This window comes from Cucumis sativus, chromosome 1 (genome assembly GCF_000004075.3).
Source record: "Cucumis sativus cultivar 9930 chromosome 1, Cucumber_9930_V3, whole genome shotgun sequence".
NCBI classification, from domain to species: domain Eukaryota; kingdom Viridiplantae; phylum Streptophyta; class Magnoliopsida; order Cucurbitales; family Cucurbitaceae; genus Cucumis; species Cucumis sativus.
In genome coordinates this window covers 14,238,602-14,259,971 of record NC_026655.2, presented here as the reverse complement: position 1 = coordinate 14,259,971, position 21,370 = coordinate 14,238,602, and the positions used below count along the sequence as shown (strand labels likewise).

Below are 21,370 nucleotides of genomic sequence, written 5' to 3'. Positions count from 1 at the left end.
TCCATTTTTTCGTATAGAAATTTTCATGTTGATTATTAAAAATGATTAGTGGGCTTTTTTTACAACTTCCTCAATAACACTTCTTTCCTTTTATATATTGTTAAAAAAGGTATCCAATGAAAAGATGAAAAATTTATTGCTTTTCAAGTTTTAACCTTAAAACAATATATATGGAAAAAATTTATATTTATATATTGTTAAAAAAGCTTGTTTTATTTTATATTTATATATGAAAAAAAATAATTTTTTGAAAAGTTTATCAAATATATTTATTGAAATATTTTAATTAAATTTATTAAATTCATTTAATTAAAAATATCAAGTAAATATATTAAAATCTTTTATTTCCCTATTTTTAGTAATCCCTCACGTCTCCACGATGAAACCCTATTCTCATCTCCACGCTTCCACACAACACAGGCGAACGACCACTTCTTCGAATCGACGGACGACTTCCACACAACACAGAGTGGCAAACGGCGAATGGCTTCCACACGACGAACGCTTCCACTCGGCGAACAGCTTCCACCCGGCGAACAGCTTCAACCCGTTGCGAACAGCTTCAACCCGACGAACGGCTTCCACGCAGCGAACAACTTCCACAGTGAACGGCTTCCACGACTGCGAACATCTTCCGCACGACGAACTGCTTCCGCACGCCGAACTGCTTCCGCGTTCAAAGGTTTTTATGCTCCTCATTCTTATTGTATTTAACATTTTTCAATGAATAATGCTCCCTTGAATTTGATTTATATCTTGTAATTAAGGATGATATTGTAAACCCAAAGTGAGAAAAACACAAAGAGAAGAAAATTGAGAATGACTCTCGTATATTTATATTTATTTGTGTTATATGTTTATGTTGTTTATGTTCAAATTCGTAAACAAATGGTATAATCTAATTGACAAATAGAGAAGACCATCATTTTTCTTTATTGTTGTTTTTTTTTACAGGAATGAGTAATGAAAAATTAAGAGTGACTCTTGGATGTTTTAGACCGTAATTAATTTGTTGTCGTTATGGTTATAATTATCATATTGATTTTTTTATAGTAATGAGTAATGAATTGGTATATTTACTCTTGGTAAGATTCATACTTTTGAATGCCATTTTTTTTTATAGTTATGAGTAATGAATTGATCTTGTGTGCATCATCATATCCCAATTACACATGCATCTTGGAAGCTGGTGTCGACTGAGTTGAAAGAAAAAGTATACAATATGATTGAGGTATGTAATCATCCTTCTCATTTGGAAATCATGCAAACTCTACACACTTATTGTATATTTTGAGTCATACTATCTTGTGGTTATCCTGTAGCCTTGGTAGCCCCATAGCCTTGGTCTTGTGGCTATCATGTAGCCTTGGTAGCCCATAGCCTTGGTCTTGTGGCTATCATGTAGCCTTGGTAGCCCCATAGCCTTGGTCTTGTGGCTATCCTGCTATGGTAGCCAATCATGCATATATTGGTAAATGTAAATATATTTATAAAATAATTTTTATTTTAATCTAGCACATAATATAATATATATGCATTGTTAATTGGTTGTGTTATAGTGTTCTTTACAAGTAGGTACGGTTGAATGTGGATATTATGTCATGAGATACATGCAAGAAATTGTGACTAAGGACACAAACATTATCACTGATGCGGTATGTTTTTAAACTATTTACATTGTAAAGTTATAGATAGTATATTATGACTAACTCAAATAATTTACAAAGTGTATTCTACTTTTTATGTTTTATAAATTGATACAGGAAGCCCATACACACAGCTTGAATTGGATAGACGAGGGGAGTGGGCTGGATTTTTAGCTCGGTACATATGATAGACACACTTAGATATGATCATGTTAATTTTGTAAATGGCTAAGATATGGGAATGCTCATAACCTTTTTTGTGGAAACGTTTTGTTCATAGCCATTATGAGGGCAAAAGATATATGGGGATAGGCTTCAATTTTGATTATATAAGACAACTATTATCATTTAATATTTTGGAATAGGACACATATAGGAAATTTTAGTTGGCTATATTAGATTGGAATTGTGTAATTGTTGATGACATTGTTGAGAATAATGAAATTATTGTTGGTTTACATATTATACTAAACTTTTTGTCCTTTTTTTTGTTGTGTAATTGTTCGTTGGAGAATTTGTTTTGTTTATGGATATGTCTTATTGAAGTAAATGTATGTAATGCAGGAAATAAAAAATGAAAAAAGAAAAATTTAGTATATTTATATATATTAATAAATGGTATACATGACATTAAATACATGTCACATATACTATCTTATTTGAGTCAAATATACCATTTTACTTGATGGATATATAGTGTCAACTATAAAATTTTACTTGACATATACATAGTGTCAAATATACTATCTCACTTGACAGGTAAATAGAGTCAAATATATATCTTACTCGACTTGTAAATAGTGTCAAGTATACTATCTCACTTGACAGGTAAATAGAGTCAAGTATATAATTTACTCGACGTGTAAATATTGTCAAGTATACTATCTTACTTGACACAAAAATGATGTCAAGCAATAGAGTCCTTTACGTTTTTTTAGTGTCAAGTAATAGAACTATACTTGACAGTCGATTACTTGACGCTTTTTAAAACGTCAAGTATAGATTTACATGACACTGTATTAATGTCAAGTAATTCAATTTTTGTAGTAGTGCATATGAGCTGTGGCACCAGAGTCTATGACCCATTTGGTAGATGATGTAAGAAGACACTTTATATTACCTGGGGCAACAGTGGATGCAATCGGAGTAGAGGAAGATGACGCTTGTAATGACTCTTGGTAATTCTAAAACTTAGCAAACTCATCTGCCGAAATAGTAATTGACGCCTCTGCACTAGAAGAAAACCTGTTTACTATGACAGTTATAAATCTAAAAAAATGAATGGAAAAAAAAACTGTCACAAAATAGAAAATTTCGCGTTTTTGGCGAGAAAAGACGGAATTTTTCGGAAAACACTTTTCGCGACAGTTATTAAATGTCATAGAATGTTAGGGTTAAAAATTTTATTATTTTATATTTAAAAAATTAAAATTACATATTTATATTTTTAAAAAAACCCACTTTCCCCCAAATTTTCCCCAAATTCTTCCTCCCATCCGCGTGCCCTAACTTTCCCCCAAATTTCCCCCAATTTCTTCCTCCCCTCCGCGTGAAGTCCCGTCGGCTTTCTCCCATTTCTGACCGTCTGAAGTCCCGTCGCCACCACCAATCCCCTCCTGCCCGTCCGTCGAAACCTTCTCCACCAACCCGTCGCCACCACCCCCGTCTTCTCCAAACCTCTCCAATCAACCCGAAGCAACAAAATCGTGGGCGTCGGTCGTCACCCCTCCCCTCCGCCGGTAAGCTTCTCTTCCTTATCTCTCTCTCTCTCTCTCTCTCTATGAAGTTCTTCGTTGTCTCCATTGGATTGTTTCTTGAGTTTCAGTTTATCCCAATTTCATTGGATTGTTTCGTCGGTAAGATCTTATCCTCATTTCCAAAAGAGATGTCATGGCTAGTGCCGATTTCTTTGCAATCTTTAAAATTATTTTCTTTGTTTTCAAGAATTTGTGTAGGTTGGTGATGAAACATTTTGGTAGCTTACAATGTGTTTGATGAAATGCCTCAATGAAACATTTGGTTGATTTTTGATTGATTTTTGTTCGTTCGAATTAGGAAATCAAGGCCAAAGGAGATGTCATGGCTATGGGCTGAAACCTTTTTCGCCTCTTTGCTTACTTGGAATCTGAATCCGTTCATCGTGTTTTCTCCGTCTTATTGTATCGTTGTACACTGCCGCTTTAACGACGGTGTAATTTTTCGCTAGTGCAATCCGATTTGAGAAAATATATTTTTCTTGAGTTATACTAATCAATTACGTTTTACGACGCTTTGATCACGAGGAAATTGGAGCAGGATTGATGAAGAGGAAAAGTTTATCTTTATTTTTATGTTATGTTGATTTGTCCTTCTTGATGCTATACTTCTTAGATGTGGTTCTGAAGGAAAAGGAAAAATAATTTGTGGCTTGAAGCAGTAATTCATCATAGTAGAGAGGGTCATTATAGTTGGAGGAACTAATGTTCTTAGTTAAGCGTTTATGCTTTTGGTAACATTCTCATGTTTGTAGCACAACTATTTGAAGAAAATTAGTTGTAAATACCGAATATGATTTATTGGACTTAGCTAAATTTTTTATTATATGTGAGACATTCATAGCAGAAATTACCTTTCAGTTGACGTCCTTACTTTCTGAGATTGGGCTGAATATTCAAGAAGCACATGCTTTTTCAACAACAGATGGCTTTTCCTTGGATGTTTTTGTAGTTGATGGTTGGGTAATTGAGGTAATATAGTCTTCCAAGGCTTTTCTTTCTCATTTTCACACGACATTGAATGGGTTGTGGCAGGACATTGGATATTTTTTCAGTTTAGAATGGTCTTGATCTATTTTTTCTTAAAAAAATATTATTTATACCATCCATGAATTGATTTTTTACATGGAGTGTTGAAATTACAGGATACCAAGCAGCTAAAAGATATACTGGCAGAAGAAATATCAAAGATTCAGGTAGCTGCCAATATTCTTGTTAAAGGTTACATTCCTGAGGATGGTTATACTTCACCTCAGATGTTATTTGAATTCTAACTAGTTGAGTTATATAGAAAAGGCATCCTCTATTCACACCTTGCATTTTCCATACTGAGAAGCAAGAAATTCATATCATGAGGTATTTATATCACAGTTTAATTTTCCACAATGCTGCTATCTGTTCTCTAATTCTTTCTATCTTTGTCTCTTGTATATATTTTCTTCTTATAAAAGTGATTATCGCAATTTCATAGTTTGCTAGTTTGGTTGTCTTATCGCCAAAAGGTGTTACATTAATCCTATAAATATTATTGGGGCATAGGTAGTTTTCACATTATTTATATCATTAGTTTATCTTTCTTCTTTAACATCGAAACTAATGTTAAGTTCAATTTACCTGGGTAAAAAAAGTACCTGTTGGTGGTCAACAATCTAGGCCTTCATTCCCTTAGTAGTTCATCTGTTTCACCCTCTTGTTTCTAAAATTTGTAGAAAACTTCGGCACAAGAATGTTGTCCAATTTATTGGTGCATCTACCAGGCCTCCAAGCCTTTTCATTGTTACAGGTAACCTAATTATTACACATTTTGTTGATATAATGCTGATGAGATTTGCCTATATTATAACTGTGTAAATTAATCTCCCATGATTGTTAGAGTACATGTCTGGTGGAAGCTTACACGACTTTTTACATCAACAAAAGGTCGTTCTTAGTTTTCCTTCCTTACTAAGAGTGGCAGTTGATGTGTCGAAGGGAATGGACTATTTGCATCAAAAGAATATCATCCATAGAGATCTAAAAGCTGCAAATCTTTTGATTGATGAATATGGGGTAAGAAGAAATAAAACTTTTGCATTTACTTCGTGAGTTGATCAATAAGACGTGCTTATTAACTTACCAAGTCATTTTGACACACTCTTCTGTTTCCTATTAGTTTTAAAAGCATGCTTACTGGTATTCAATTTGATGGCAATATTATGTATCTTCATTTCATAACCATTGATCTGCTGCTTATAGAATCATGTTGATTTCTGGATAGATCTAAAGACAATACTTGTAGTCTTTTCCATGCAATACTTTGTCTTTATTGGCCACTTTTATCTTTATGATCAATACCATATACCTGTCTAATTCTCAATGATTTATATGAATATGACCCTTTTAATGTCGATAACAGAATAATGAAAAGTATTGTACCAATCTTTGTAGCTATGCGTAATTGAGAGTGAACAGTGTAATGTAACCAATTATTGTTTTTCTTGGTCAACCCTGAATCCTTTCAACACTAAAATGTAATGTTACACAAGCATTAAAAGTACAGTCACTGGAACATATCGTTGGATGGCTCTGGAGGTTAGTAGCATGCAAATATATACTATTCACCCTATGGACATCAAGTGCTGCGTTGGCATTCATGAAAAGTGTAGATATTAGATTTCAACCAATGTGTAATGGATCAGATTTCTATGTACCTCATATTTTCATATTTTCATGGTCATATATGGTACACGTTCAGTTTCACACAGCACTAATATGGCTCGAACATCAATCCATTCCTAGGAAGTTTTTCAGATGTGCAATAGTTGTATTAAGAATTCTGGAAAGGAACTAAGAAAGAAGAAGAAACTTGTTTCTTCATCTGGATTGTCATTGATGATTTATTGTCGTTAATATACTTCAGAGTAGTTATTTATATAACTTTGGACTTGGAATCATAAAACTTTTTGAAGGCAAGTTTTCACAGTCTTGATAGCTCTCTATTTCAAGAGGAAATGATATTGGCATATCATTCACCAATACTAAAATATTATCCTGCATTTAGGTGCTTTGTTTGTAGATGCATTGCTATTCCTTATTGGGATGGTAGTTTTTCCTCCTTGTTTGTCTTCTGAATGTTTGTTGTTCGTGACTGCAAGGTTATTGAGCACAAACCGTACGATCATAAAGCTGATGTTTATAGCTTTGGGATAGTGTTGTGGGAGCTGCTTACAGGTGTCGTAAATTATTTGGTTCTTGTTATTTGACCAATTTGTTCTTCATGCCAATTTGTTTTCAAGAATTTTGTTCGTTCTTTTATTTGGTTCTTGTTATTTGACCAATTTGTTATTCATGCCAATTTATCAGGTGTCGTTTTTTAATAATCATGTAGCTTTTATTTCATCTATTGAACATTTTAAATTTGTACAAGTGTCTTTCTATTGTTCATTTAGCTATGATGTACTATGTACCCCTTTTCTAGGGTCAATCTTGACCAAGGTCGATGCCAAGTACACCTTTTTTTTTTAGTTTAAGATGTAAAGTTAGAAACTTTTTTTTACTTGATCTTAGCTCTAATTGAGGTTGATCATGCTGGCTTGGACTAGGGCTTAAGCTAGACCCCTTTTTGTTATTCTTGATTTAAATATTATGTTTCTTTCTTGTAGTCATCTTTAGTTATTCATTGACTGTACGTATGTGTTATGGATACTTATATTCATGTTGTCTTTGTAGGTTCAACTGGAGTCGACAACTTCATGAGTTTTCTTTCAAAGAACATTTCCAGAGACGAACATTCTCGGTTGGTCGTTTATGCTTCTGCAGAAAATCTTCTTAGATGTATTCTAATGCCATTTAAAATATTTTTTGATTAAGGGCTAGGATTCCGTACATGTGGATTATTGAAACTTGTATTAAGATGTACAAATATTATAAATTGTATTATAGTGTATATATATTAAAGTGTTGACTATTTTTTTGTACATTGGTGTGAAACTTGTATAAATTCATATTTGTCATTCTCAGCTACATTATTGTCATTCAAATAGTTCGTGTAATGGTGGAGCTGCATGGAGAACAGGAAAAAACTATAGTATATCACAGTTTAAAACTGTCACGATTGCAATATATTTGACTGCAAAAAAATGTCGTAAATAGCAAAACAATGACATTTAATGTTATCGAAAAATTGTCACGATTGCACAATCGTTGACTGGAAAAAAAATGTCGTCAATAACTAAACAATGACATTTTTACAAAAAAAAGCTGTCGCGAATAACATATTCATGACAATTAATACATGTCACAATAAATGAATTCGTGACATTTATTTAACTGTCGTTAATAAAGAAATGATGATAGTTATTGAATGTCATAAAATAGATTATGACAGTTATTTGAAGTCGTTGAATGTTGATTAACGACATTTATTTCATGTCATAAAATAACCTATTGCGACAGTTTTCGAAAACTGTCGTCGAAGGACTTTCCATGACTCCCGCTTCTATGACTGAAAATAACTGTCGCGAAATTCGTTTACGACAGTAAATAACTGTCGTTGTAGACCACTTTTGTACTAGTGCTGGTATATCACATGTGGAGGCTATCTGAGCATGTTGAGATCGTTGACTATTCTTATATAGCAATTTCCGACAATCACGTTTCATATGGCCTGGCTTACGACAGTAGTTACAAACAATCGCTAGAGACTCTGGTTTTCGATGATCAGTACTATTCCTCTAAGGTGCCCGAGGGTTATTGTTCTTGCTAAAGAGAGCACTACTGGGTTGAGGAATAGACACACTAGTCGGAGAGCTTTCAATGCGAAGGACTCGAGTGAAGGCATCATCTAATGATGGAATCTTTGAGTCAGAGAGAATCTGTGTCTTTGCCATTCCAAATTCAAGTAAGAGTCCATTCAGGAAAATCATAACAGCCATCTTCTCTCGTTGAACTTGTTGAACTTTAACATCAGGACTAAAAGGTAACAACAAGCCAAGCTCGGCAATGATCTTCTTAAGCCGCATAAAGTAGCTGGTGACAGACTCAGCTTTCTGTTCCGCACGAAAAAATTGCATACAAACTTCAAACATTCTATGCACTTGCTCTTTACCTGAGTATAGAAAATCCAAAAATTCCAAAAGTTCTTTAACAGACTCACAGTTCCAATCCAATTATCTCACTCTCAATTGAATTCTTGATCTGAAGATATAAACAGGCATCATCACGAAGCCAATCCTTCTTCTGCTTTGCATCTTTTGGGGGATCTTCAGTCATATGATCATCCATATCAGTACTTCTCAAATAAAATAAAATTGTTCGACGCCAATCGTAATAATTGGATCCATTTAACTTATGTTCTGTGATCTTAGAGGCCAAGGGAATAACGTTGGAGACTACCAAACTTTTTATGTCGGCCATATTGAAGTCACACGTTGATTGTAGTCCACTCGAACAAAGAGAAAATCAATCCAAACAGCTGCAAAATTGGAAAAAGACACAAAACCAATCGTGTAACCTTCGGTTTTCGTCAAACCTGAATGTTATTTGATAGACCCAATGGTACAGACTGGCAGGAAACAATGGTTCGAGACAAGCCCAGAAGACAGAAGACAAATCAGACTTCTCACGCGCTCTCACGCGCCGGCGCGTGGGTGAAGGTGACGATGATTCCGACGGCGCGTGACGGTCACGCGCGGTGTTTTCCGGCGATCGGTGAAGACAGACTTGGGCGGACGGAGGTGGTGCTTCTTATGGTATGGGCGGTGTCGACAAATGGTCACCGGAAGGTAACCCAAACTTCAAACCTAATGGAGGGCTCTGATACCATGTTGATTTTATGGAATTAATCTATATTTCATTAATTACTTAATAGAGATACAAGCCTATATATAACCATAGAGAAATACACTTAAGGAAATAATATCAAATAATAATCCAGAATAATATCTCCTAAGAATAATCTAATTATATTAATACCCTCCCTCAAACTCAAGGTTGAAATCACAAACTTGAGTTTGCTAAGAACTAAGAAAAGAAACAATATATCTAGAATAGAATAAAAAAACCCGAAGAACAAACAGACAAAGAACTTCTAGGTTAAAACAAACCCACGAAAAACTTCCGGGATAGAAACATAGATCCTCGTATAGAGATCTATAACAGAACCTAGGAAGAACGAAACAAGAACTTCGGGGGCAAAATGAAAGAGCAAAACTGAAGCAAAGTAGAATCAAAGCTGGACGAAAACAGGGTCAGAATTGGACAGAAGTGTTTTGTCGGATCAAAATGGAACCGAACGAACTAAACTAGAGCAAGTCAGAGTCAGATTAAACGGGAAATCTGGGGAGAACAGAACGGAAGCTGAACTGAATGGAGCAGAGAGGCTTAGCGGATCTGAAAAAACAGAAACGAGGCGTCGTTAGATCTGGGCTTCGATCTAAACTTTGAAGGCAGACATGAAGGATGGGTCTGAACGAAATTAGACAGATCTGGAACAGATTGGAGGCAAACGCGAGGATCTGAGGACATGGGGTTTCATGGTTTTGTTGGGACAGCGTAAGGAGATGGAGCAACGGCAACGAAACGCAGCGGCGAGCGGAGCTTCTTGGACGACGGAAAAAACTGAAACTCTTCGGCTGGGCGTTCGGCTTCAACTGACAGAGGTTCAATCGGTTGCTTGGCTAACGGAAAAACAAGAGGTCGGACGAAGAACTATGAAGGAGATGGCCGCCGCAGACGCTAGTGAAAAACGAATGGGGTTTTTGGGGTTTGGATGGTGGCAGATTTGAACAGCAATGAGTGACAAAGGGAAGGTGCAACGACAACGGCAAATTTGCAGATCTAAGGGGCGGCTTCAGCTAATGGGAGATGATTCTGCCTCCGTTGATGAATTATCAACGGAGCCAGAGATCAAACAGGATGTGGAGGCTAGAATTCAATAAGGCGAAAACCCTAGAGCTCTGATACCATGTAATTTAGAATTCAGAAACGTATATGTCTTATTATCCTTGAGTCAAAGCAATGTTACATATTTATATAGAGAATAAACTAAACCCTATAGACTATGTAAAATTACAATAAAGGACATAGGTATATATATATATATCATAACAATACATTTACCTAGGATCAGCTAGTGCACTCGGACATCTCATCTAGGTTGACACCCACATAGCATTCTCACCATATCGAGACTTAAACCAAAAAGACTAAACCAACAACAAGGTTTAGAATAGATCATACAAACTGCCCAATAACTATACAACATAGATTTAAGACCACTAGAAATCCAAAAGAAATAAAATAAGAGTACAGTAGTGGACTAAGAATTAAAAATGAAAGTCAGTCAATTATGACTTATATCTTGTATGGAGAAATCATTGAAGTCTTTTGAAAGAGAGCATCAAGTAGAAGCATTGATTCTAGCCATTTCAACTCGAGTTGTCCAAGAGGAAGCTTTATTTTGAAATGTTAGTTGATTATGTTCAAACCAAATTTCTGGTAAAATGGCCTTTACTACATTTAACCAAATCAATCTTGGTTTCTTCTTGAGAATGGAACATGAAATAAGCTGGACCACGTTCTCCTAAATCTATAGTAGAAAACCCAATTCAAATTAAGATAGCCAAGTAAGCCAAACCAACACTTCTTTGCATGTAAGCAGGAGAAGAAAATATGATGTAAATCTTCTAAAGCATGCAAACACAAGGGACAAACATGAGGAGATAAACTGTGAGAGGGAGGTTTCATTTACAAAACTTCTGCACAGTTCATAGTCCATTTTGCATTCTCCAAAGCGTGATATTCACTCTTCTAGGGCTTTTTGTCTTCCAAATTGTCGAGTATAAATGTTTTTCAATTGGGGAGGCAATGGAGAGATGGTTGACTAATGAATGAACCAAAAACTTCCCATTTGATTCTGATTTCTAGGTTCTTTTATTTTGGGAGATTTAATTCATCTATTTCTTCAACTTTTAGAAGTCTACTGAAATTTTGAGCCCATGAAGTAGTGGAGGAGTCCCAAAACTCCATTACATCTCCATTATTAGAGTTCAAAGACAATCGAAACAATCTTGAAAAATAAACATCTGCCCAAGAATCATTCCAAAATGCTATTTTTCAACCATCACCGAACTTGATGAATGCCTAGGAATCCACTTGAAGCTAGCATCTCGAAATACTAATCCAGGGACTATGGAGACTGCAAGTGACAATTCCTTTAGTATGCCATCCATATTAACTTTCTCCATGGATACTCTTCACCACTTTAGCCCAAAGGGAATTCTTTTCATTTATAAATCTCCATACCCATTTAGCAAGAAGGTTGCATTTTTTCAACTTTACACCATCGATGCCGAGTCCATCATCCTCTTGCGAGCAAGACACCACCTTCCAATTAATCACTTTATGAATCATCTTTTTTGGCATTAAGAATATAGACATATAATATATAGGTATATAGGAAAAAACAGACTTACAAAGTGTGGCCCGACCTCCACTAGAGAGATTATATCTTTTCCACTTATCTAGTTTAACTTGGATTTTATCTATTTCTTGAAATTACATAAGGAGAGCTCCAAGCGGAAGTAGTTATGGAAAACATCTCCTACTTTACAACAAGTTAAAGCAAAAAAAAAAAAAAAAAAAAACAGTTGTTCAAAAAAACTTGACATCTTGCTTCCTTCTAATTGAAAGTCTGTTGCTTTTTTCAAGTCAAATTGACCACAAAATGCTCAAATGAGATTCTTCAATAGGAATACGTAAAAAAAAAAAATCATATGCAAAAGAATTTTCAATGTTTAATATAATATGTAAAATAATTTTCTTATATTGGAATTGACAGATGGTTGAGGGCGCCTTCGTGAAACGAGGGAGAGAAGCGATAACATTATCGTTCAAAAAATTCAGGAGCAAGTATTTATGTGAAAGACCATATTATTTGGCCATTTGACCTTATGTATTATTGAATTATTTAGTTGGAAATGATAAACTACACATTATTGTCTGCTTGAGTTGTGATCTTGATTATGAGCTATTTTGTATTTTGCCTACAAACTGTATAGTTAATTATCTGTTAGCTTTTGTTTTCCTGTCACAGCTTTATGTTTCTGTGGCTAATTGTAGCCAAAAGTTTTATTTATCGATCTTATTTTTCACAGTATAAATGAAACCGTGTTTCAAGCATCAGATGCTGCTACATCATTCAAGAAAATTCATCATAGAGATCCGTAAGTTTTTTCCTTTGGAGCTGTGATACTAACCTGTTTGAATAAAGGAATCTGACTTGGTCTTTTCCTCTTTAGCATTATGGATTAGGTCTTTCTCTTTACCATATTTCGTGGATGAAGTTTAAGAAGTAATCAAAATATAAAGGTTAATGCTAACTGCTAAGCTTATTTCTAAGATGAAAGATGTTTTTATCCACTCCCCAAAGAATATTATTACTATTTATGTTGTATTTTTGCTAACTAATTCTTGCATAGCATCTGGTTTGATAATTAAAGTAAAGTTTCTGACATGGAGGTTTTCAAGTTGTAATATATATTTATGTTTTAGGTAGATTCCCAAACTTTGAAGAAACATTGCAGTACTGAGGTAAATGAACGTTGTATGACAGAGCATCGGGCTTACCGAAGCCAAGGTATCTTCTTCGATAACAAGTAAGGATAGTCTGGATACTACCTTTCTTTTGTTATTGAAGTTTATTGTTCCTTCTCTCTTGCTTGGTGGTTGTGCACCTAGATTGATTTGTACTTCTGTTAATTAATTATAGTCCTTCTCTCTTGCTTGAGTAATTATTGTCTACCATTTTGTTAGCAAAGGCTTCCCGTGGAAATTTAGTTTGTTGTGCTACATGTCCACGATGATTTTCGTGATTTTAGTTTTAGATACATAAAAGGGATTTTGCATCACAACATGAATTTCTAAATATGAACCTACAATAACCCCAAATGAATGCTGGATTAAATTGGAAATAGGGCAGATAGATAGTGAGATGGAGAATGTTTGTGTGTGCTTTAGAGCCATTTGTCTCTAAAACGTAGTTTCTTCCCCTTATTTTTTTTTTATAAGAAGTAATTTTATTGATGTATGAAATTTACAAAAGGTTTGGTGAAACACCCACGCGAATAGAGTTTACAAGAGATTTCTCCAATCAGTCAGAAGAGATGCAAGAATAGAGATTGGAAGAGCTATAGAAACATGAAAAATTGCACTAAGTCATAGCAGGATAGATTATATTTTAAAAGGAATAAAAAACCTATCTTAAGGCCTGCCTTTTCACTAAGGAGGCGATTGTTCCTGTTCCTTCCATGCGAATCTGTAAAAATTTCCGAATAAGATGCATCCACGTAATTATTTTAAAGTCAGTAAAGGGTGCCAGTGAGGGTGCATAAAAGAAGGTTCATAATCTTGTTTGGTAGGGTGGCAGATTAACCAAAGGAGAGATGAATCTGCTTCCTAAATTTTTCAGCAAAATGGCAAATGATAAACTGGCTGGTGTTTCATCGACAACTTTACATAATGGGCAACAATGAGAGAATAAAGTCGATATGTCTAAGAGGAAGCTCTATTTTGAAATGTTAATAATTGCATTATGGCCTAGAAGCACTCTAGGTAAAGCAGAAGCACTCTAGGTAAAAATTATCATCATGTCGAGAGACCAAACAAAATGTTGAATTGAATCATACCGGTCTTTACTGGGGGTTATTACTCATTTTTGTACTTTCTGTTTTATTTTCCAATTATTTCTTCAATTAAATAAAAGAAAATACTAAATAATAGTAAGTATTATCTTATCCCATTACGAAGGATATCATCTCATAATTATCTATGACTGTTTATGCTAGTACGACCACACATTAGAGTATTTCTTTTTTCAGAAACTAGAAAACGCTCATAGATAGCCTTTTGGTCTAGGTGCTTGACCAAGAAGCACTTAAACAATAGTACGAGAGTGAAAGAAAACATCTGAGTATTTGATTATTAATCATTTTTTTTATATTGAAGGGTTCATAATTGCATTACTTGTGCTACAAGCACTCGTAAACACACCCCTTGTGCTTTGGCTATTGTTTGAGGTATGTACACATCTTGACAGGTGGATGGTATTCTAATTAATGTAAGGCTTTTTTCTATGACTTAAAAGTAATTATTTCTGTTATGATAAACAGATTCTGCACATTTCAGATGTTGAGGTACGAGAGACCAAGATGATGGGAAGCACTCCCATTATCATTGTAGCTGTATGCTCTGACAGTCTTTGTTCTATAGTTGTGGATTTTGTTTTGTAGGATGAGATGATGTTAACTCCTTTTTATTGAATTTCAACAGTTCCAAACGCAACAGGTTTACTGTGTACGTGATGCAAATGGATCAATTAGAGAAGGCGGTAAGGTGAGTTATGTTTCTTTTGTTTCCGTCTTTGCTTACACTAATGCACCTTATGTAATTAGAGTTGAATATTAGACAATCAAAATGAAAATCTTCCTGATGAAATATGAAACTTCTGAGCTTCCACTTGCTTCTTGTATTGACTGTTTTTTACTGTTTCTTCACGGTTTGTATTCATGGTACTTATTTCCATAATGAATGTTTCATGTTCTGGGAAACATTGCAGAAACATAGAATTTCAACAATCTGTCTAAGCGTTGAAGGAGAAGGCAGAAGAACTTAAGAGTTTCTAGGTCATTTTAAAAACTCAAGTAATACCTAGACACGTTTTGAGCACGTTTTAGGTTGGTTTGACACTAAGTTTGTTGCACTTACACACTTGGTTGTCATCTTGAAGTGCTCTTTTCACACTTTTTGAACTTTCTCGTAGCTTATGAGTTACGAACCTACACGTAAGCTTTCTTAGGTCATTTTGAAAGTTCAAGTGATACTTAGACACGTTTTGAAGTCGTTTTAGGTTGGTTTGAAACTAAGTTTGTTGACCATACTCACTTGGTTGTCATTTTGGTCTTAAAGTGCTCTTTTCACACTTTTTGAACTTTTTGGTAGGCTATGAGTTACCAACTTACACTTAAGCTTTGCTAGATCGTTTTGAAAGTCCAAGTGATACTTAGACACACCTTCACCACTTTTTAGATTGGTTTGGAACTAAGTTTATTGCATTTGCGCACTTTGTTGCCATTTTGGGTCCTGAAGTGCTTTTTTCACACTTTTTGAAATTTTGGTAGGTTGTGAGTTACAAACTTACACTTAAGCATTGTTTGGTCATTTTGAAAATTCAAGTGATACTTACACACGTTTTGAATACATTTTAGGTTAGATTGAGTTTGTTGCACTCACACACTTGGTTGTCATTTTGGGTCTTCAAGTGCTCTTTTCACACTTTTTGAACTTTTTGGTAGCTTATTAGTTATGAACTTACACATAAGCTTTTTTAGATCATTTTGAAAGTTCAAGTGATACTTAGACATGTTTTGAACTCGTTTTTAGGTTGGTTTGAAACTAAGTTTATTGACCTTACCCACTTGGTTGCCATTTTGGGTCTTGACGTGCTGTTTTCACACTTTTTGAACTTTTTGGTAGGCTTATGGGTATTAAATTGGTACCAAATTACAACTAAGCTTTGTTAGATCATTTTGAAAGAACAAGTGATACTTAGACATGCATTGACCACTTTTTAGGTTGGTTTGGAACTAAGTTTGTTGCACTTGCACACTTGGTTGTCATTTTGGATCTTGGAGTGTTTTTTTTTCCCATACTTTTTGAACTTTTTGGTATGTTATGAGTGACGAACTTACAAACAAACATTCTTAGGTCGTTCTGAAAGTTCAAGAAGAAATTGGAATGGAGGTTTGGTTGGTCACAACTCATGAGAAATGGACAATAATGCATATGATGAATCTGGCGAGAGAGACAGAGAGGGGAGAAAAAAGGTCAATTTGATAATTGTTTGTTGTAAAAAAGCATGGGCCATAAATTCTTTTACCAAACAGTGCCATTTATTTCTCTTCAAGGCAACCACCACTGGATCATCCATCATGTGGTGCATATTTTTCATTGAGTTATCTCAGCTAAAATAAAAATAAAAATAAGGAACTATAAATGTCAATTAATCTTTTAGGTTTGTTTATTCGCTTTGATCCATGATTTTTTTATAATATTAATTTTTATTTTTTGAATTGTTGATATATCAAAATTGCTATCCATTTTAATTACCTAAAGAATAATAATTTAATGATATTTTGAGATGAAAAATCATAATTCTTTGATCTTTTATTGCTAATTTGTAATTGAACAAATTTCAATTAGAATAAGTGGTGGGTTATGAAGAGAATCATTAAGTTAACATAGGTTGAGAGCAACCTATGTATGAAACTAATTATCATGTAAGGTAAGGTTGGAAGTTGGAGAACATAATGAAATAATTATCATTTACTTTCTCAATATCTGCCAATTTCATAAAGGAAAATAAAACAATTAAAAAAAAGATAATCATCCATCAAAACTAGAAAAAATTATTAAAGAAAGGGACTAGGTTTTAGTATATACTAATACTGCTACTAATCTCTCATTGATTGTAAGTTCGAGATGAAAACTTTGTATATGAATAGTACTTTAATTGAATGTTAGTCATGAATAGGATAACCTCTAGTGACATTTCATGCTTCATGCATGTCAGCAAACAATGTTTTCCTCAACGAATTATTTTCATTGTGAAAATGTTTGCCAACTAGTGGTTAAAATATAAAAGAAACATCGAATCACCAATTGTTTTTGTTAAAAAGAAAAGATAATGTGAATCAATTGGTGGATTAGAATAACTCAGTTAGAATGTGCCATTCATAGATATAATCAAAAGAGTCATGTGAAAAGAACAGTATTATAGAACCCCATAGAAGGAAAGAACCACACCAAAGGATGTCACTCATTAGTGCATTTAGATTGAGATGTCAGAAGTCCAAAAAAGTTGCAGAATTAAAATAGACATATTAACTTGATCCAACAATGTAAAAGAATAAAATAGGTACTACAAGAGTACTAGAAATTAGCTCACTCAAGTTTTCTAGTGTGGAAAGATTGCTAGAGAGAGAAAGGGAACAACCAAGTCTCCAAAATTTACCAGCATCAACCACGTGGTTGGTATCCATAGGGGAATCTTTCAATGTTGTCGTGGATCCTCCACAAAATAAACTAAGAATAATCAAACAAATTACAATTGATTTCATTTTATTCTCAATTTCAATTTTTTTGGTTCAAATTTATAGTTCAACGCTTTCTTTTATAGAAAGTCAATTAAGTGAAACTCACATACACATTGTATATATATCGAAAAAAAATAAGCACTCTTAATTTAAACCACGGCCGCCCTACAAATCAGATTGAGGATGAAACAGTATTCATGACGATACCATCGAAAAACAAACGACTTATGATGACACACTGCCACTATTTTCTTGATCCCCTAATGTTTTTTTACAAATTTTAATTTCCTCTAATGGCTTAATACGCATTTCACGTTAAAGCCCTACGAATGTGGAAGATCCATTCGTAGTTTACAAAGTTGTCATTACACGAATTTACTTCATTAAACATATCCTCAAATTATCTTTGACATTTTCAACGAATTTTTTTAGTTGTATATATAACTAATAAACACACATATACCTAGACCACATCAATTAATAGGATCAGTATACTTTGTTATATTTGTATTCTTTTTTCCAAAATATTACCATAGGCATAAATTATTAAACCTATAAATAAACTATGTTGCAGTTATTTATTTTTCAGTAGAACATGATCCTTCACCTAATTAGCCGAGTTATCATTCGACATAAAGAATTTTATGAGTATAAAATACATAGCTCAACTAACATCTGATGTGTGTAAACGATCGTGGGGTTTATGATTTGAATCACTGCACCCACATCATATTTCTCCACAATTATTACTAATTTAATATTAGAACGATTAGTATAAAAAGAGAAAGTTGATGTAACAATTAGTATAAAAAGATATTTATATCCGATCAAGGACTCGTGAACTCTAATAGACTACATATTTTGGAGTAAGTTGAGAATCACCCACATTGAGAAGATAAGGAGAGATGTCACAATTTTTGTTAAAGAAATCAACGACGAACTAGAGAATTACAAAAAACGTATGGAGAAATCGACATAAACTAGGATAATCCTAGAATGAGAGACATTATCTATTAACAAAGAGTTAAGTTACAAGGTTGAAAGGCTGGAGGAAAGCCCAGAACAACCTAATCTAACAAAGGTCTAAACTTAAGAGAAATGGTAGTAGTATCATATTGGTTACAGGATGAATGACGCCCAGACCAAACTCTTATCAAGTTACACATATCTTCCCATAAGTTAACAATAGATTTTGATTTTTTCTTTAAAATGCTATTGTTTCTTTCTATTCAGACAGTCCAAAGTAACTCAGGTATCGCATTGAATCTAATGACATTTCTTCTACTTGATTCCTTTTGCTTGGATATCATTCTGCATATGGTAATTAAGTTTTCGAAGTTTGAGAAATTACCAAGTGCTCTCGCCATTTTGTTCCATAACCATTTCATGACTCTGCAATCTAGAAGGAGATTATCTTGATCTTCATTGTTTCATAGCATAAAGTATACCTTTTTGGATTCAGACATATAGAGGGACACTTTTTTTGAATGACGTCCATCATATTAATTTTCCTGTGGAATATAGTCCACAAGAAAAATTTACATTTTAATTATAGATATCCAAGGGGCCTTTAAATTGGAGTGCTTTCCAGTTGAAGGGATATCTCCGATGAATGAATTAGCTGAGTATTTGACACTAATAATTTTCCTCCAAAGTGCGTCTGGTTCCGTTAGATAACGCCAAAGCCATTTACATAAGAGCGAGATATTCGTGGTCTTTAGCTTTGAGATGGCCAGACCTCCTTTAACGACCCAACTTTCTACTAAGTTGGAGCCATTACCATTCAAATAAATATAGATTTTTTATTTTTAAAAACAAGAAAATACCAAAATTTTAAGAAAACATTTTAAATATTTAGTTAATATAATAGCAATATAAATCTAAAGAGAGAATGAAATAATTAATTAAAGGATCAAAATAGCTACTTATGTTGGGGCCCAAAATGTAATTCAAATGAATTCTTTTCACACTTTTCTTATTCCTCTGTAATATGTTATCTACAAAAAAAAAAAAATGAAATGAAAATAGTTTACCATAAATGGGATGGACCAATTGAAACTCAAATTTCACTGCTACAAATTCTATTTTACTCGTCACTAGGTAGTTTTACATACTTGACGTTTTTATTAAAAAAAATGTCAAGTATTGAACATTTTAAAGAAAAAACGTCAAGTAGAGTTTCAAAAAAGTGGAATTTTCATGGAATTTGTCGAAGTATTTTACATTAACTTTTACTTGACTTTTTTTTTTGCATCAAGTATAAGAGAGATTTTACTTGACGTTTTATTCGCGTTAAGTACAACAAAATTTTACTTGATGCAAACAAAACGTTAAGCATAGTTTGAAGAAAGCAAAATTTTCATGAAATTTTTTGAATTATTTTACGTTAACTTTTACTTGACGTTTTTTTTCACGTCAAGTATAGTGTAAAATTTACTTGGCGGGGTTTTAGTGTCAAGTATAGTGCAACTTTTGTTGGCTTTTTGGCCCTTAATCTCAAATTAATTTATTTTAATTATTCAATTAATTTATGTTTTGATGATAACAAATCTGATTTTTTATTGACAATTTTATTGATTTGAATAGACCATATCGTAGAGCTTGGAAAAAATGATTCTAACGCCTCTTGAATCACCCAAATCGAAGTTCAAATGGAGAAAATATTGCTAAAAGAAGGTTAACGGAAAAATACCCGAGATGGTGACGTGGCGACCAAGCATTCAATTTGAACCAATTAGAGAAAGCCACTTGGAGCAATAAAGGAGTAACAAATGTGGCTTTTTGTTATGTTTTATTAGCTTTTATAAATAAAATGAATTTAAAAAGAAAATGATTTTAATATTATTATTTTTCCTTGTGTCTAACGGCTAGTTGTTTTAAAAGATTGTGAAGTTGCTTTATTGATTTCTTCTTAAACAAAATATTTTGAAAAGACGTATTATTATATTATTATTTGTATTGTGTCTAACGGCTAATTAAGTTTAAATCTCAACCATTCATTTTTCTTTTACTTATATCTAATGACTCAAATGATTTTGAATTTATCTTTTCTCTCTTTTTAAATACTTCACATTTACACAAGATCAAAAAATCTTTACAATCCTCAAAAAGTGCAAAAAGCCAACATTGTTATTCTCTCTAAAGCTTCCAATTTTTATTCTTTTCATCTTATTCTTGAGAACTTCTTATTATATTGTGAGGATTAAATTTGTGAGCTTCAAATTGTATACTCACTCTTTTAGAGAGTTTTTCTTTTGCGTGATTTAAAAACTTCAACATATTGTAACAGTTGGATCCTAACCCGTGGAAAGGATCGGGTTTGCTCTTGAACCCGAAAAAGGAGCAAGAATCGGTTCGGCTCAAATCCGTGGAAAGAGTCCAAAGAAGATTTTCAAAATCAAAATCCCAAGAGGTGCTTGGGAAAGTGGATGTAGGTTGAGTTTAACCGAACCACTATAAAATTACGGTGTCTTCTTCTCTAACTCTTTTCTAATTATTTTTTAATTTAATTTTAGTTACATATTCTTATTGGTTGAGTTTGATTGCATACTTCCATTCATATCTTTTTATCAATCTTGTTATTTAACAAAGTTTACAAAGTTCTTTATTTAAATTTTAAAAAATATCTAATTAGTTGATTTTACTTTTTATTTGTCAAAAAGTTTATTTAAACCCTATTCACCCCCTCTAGGGTTGCCATACCGATCCAACAACTTTTACATGACATTTTTTCATGTCAAGTATAGTTAATATTTACTTGAATCAGAAACAACGTCAAGTATAATTAACATTTTTATTTTGTCAAGCATAAAATTTAAAAAATACTTTTTATTTCCCTCAT

At 33.5% G+C, this 21,370-nt stretch overlaps 1 protein-coding gene and 2 long non-coding RNA genes across 3 annotated transcripts; all 3 read left to right on the top strand.

Annotated features, from left to right (window-relative positions):
- Nucleotides 1-1,421: 1,421 nt before the first annotated feature.
- LOC116404685 lies at nt 1,422-2,111 on the top strand. The gene is made up of 2 exons (XR_004217690.1): nt 1,422-1,655; nt 1,764-2,111. It is a non-coding gene; the product is annotated as an uncharacterized LOC116404685 (long non-coding RNA).
- A 1,020-nt stretch (nt 2,112-3,131) lies between these two features.
- LOC105435022 (serine/threonine-protein kinase STY46-like) lies at nt 3,132-7,356 on the top strand. Its single transcript, XM_031887922.1, has 9 exons — nt 3,132-3,385; nt 3,702-3,837; nt 4,262-4,372; nt 4,546-4,596; nt 4,692-4,756; nt 5,110-5,183; nt 5,274-5,449; nt 6,535-6,610; nt 7,109-7,356. The coding sequence occupies exons 2-9, from the start codon at nt 3,721-3,723 to the stop codon at nt 7,246-7,248; spliced, it is 810 nt and encodes a 269-aa protein (XP_031743782.1). The 5' UTR covers nt 3,132-3,385; nt 3,702-3,720; the 3' UTR covers nt 7,249-7,356.
- A 5,440-nt stretch (nt 7,357-12,796) lies between these two features.
- On the top strand, nt 12,797-15,161 carry LOC116401708. The gene is made up of 4 exons (XR_004214039.1): nt 12,797-13,035; nt 14,384-14,454; nt 14,548-14,619; nt 14,708-15,161. It is a non-coding gene; the product is annotated as an uncharacterized LOC116401708 (long non-coding RNA).
- Nucleotides 15,162-21,370: the final 6,209 nt, after the last annotated feature.

What these genes read in the sequence shown, in the direction of transcription:
- LOC105435022 (XM_031887922.1), top strand. Translation starts at nt 3,721, where the DNA reads ATGTCATGGCTATGGGCTGAAACCTTTTTCGCCTCTTTGCTTACTTGG. An exon ending in TTTTGATTGATGAATATGGG is followed by an intron (nt 5,450 to 6,534) that starts GTAAGAAGAAAT and finishes CGTGACTGCAAG; the next exon opens with GTTATTGAGCACAAACCGTA. An exon ending in GTTGTGGGAGCTGCTTACAG is followed by an intron (nt 6,611 to 7,108) that starts GTGTCGTAAATT and finishes TTGTCTTTGTAG; the next exon opens with GTTCAACTGGAGTCGACAAC.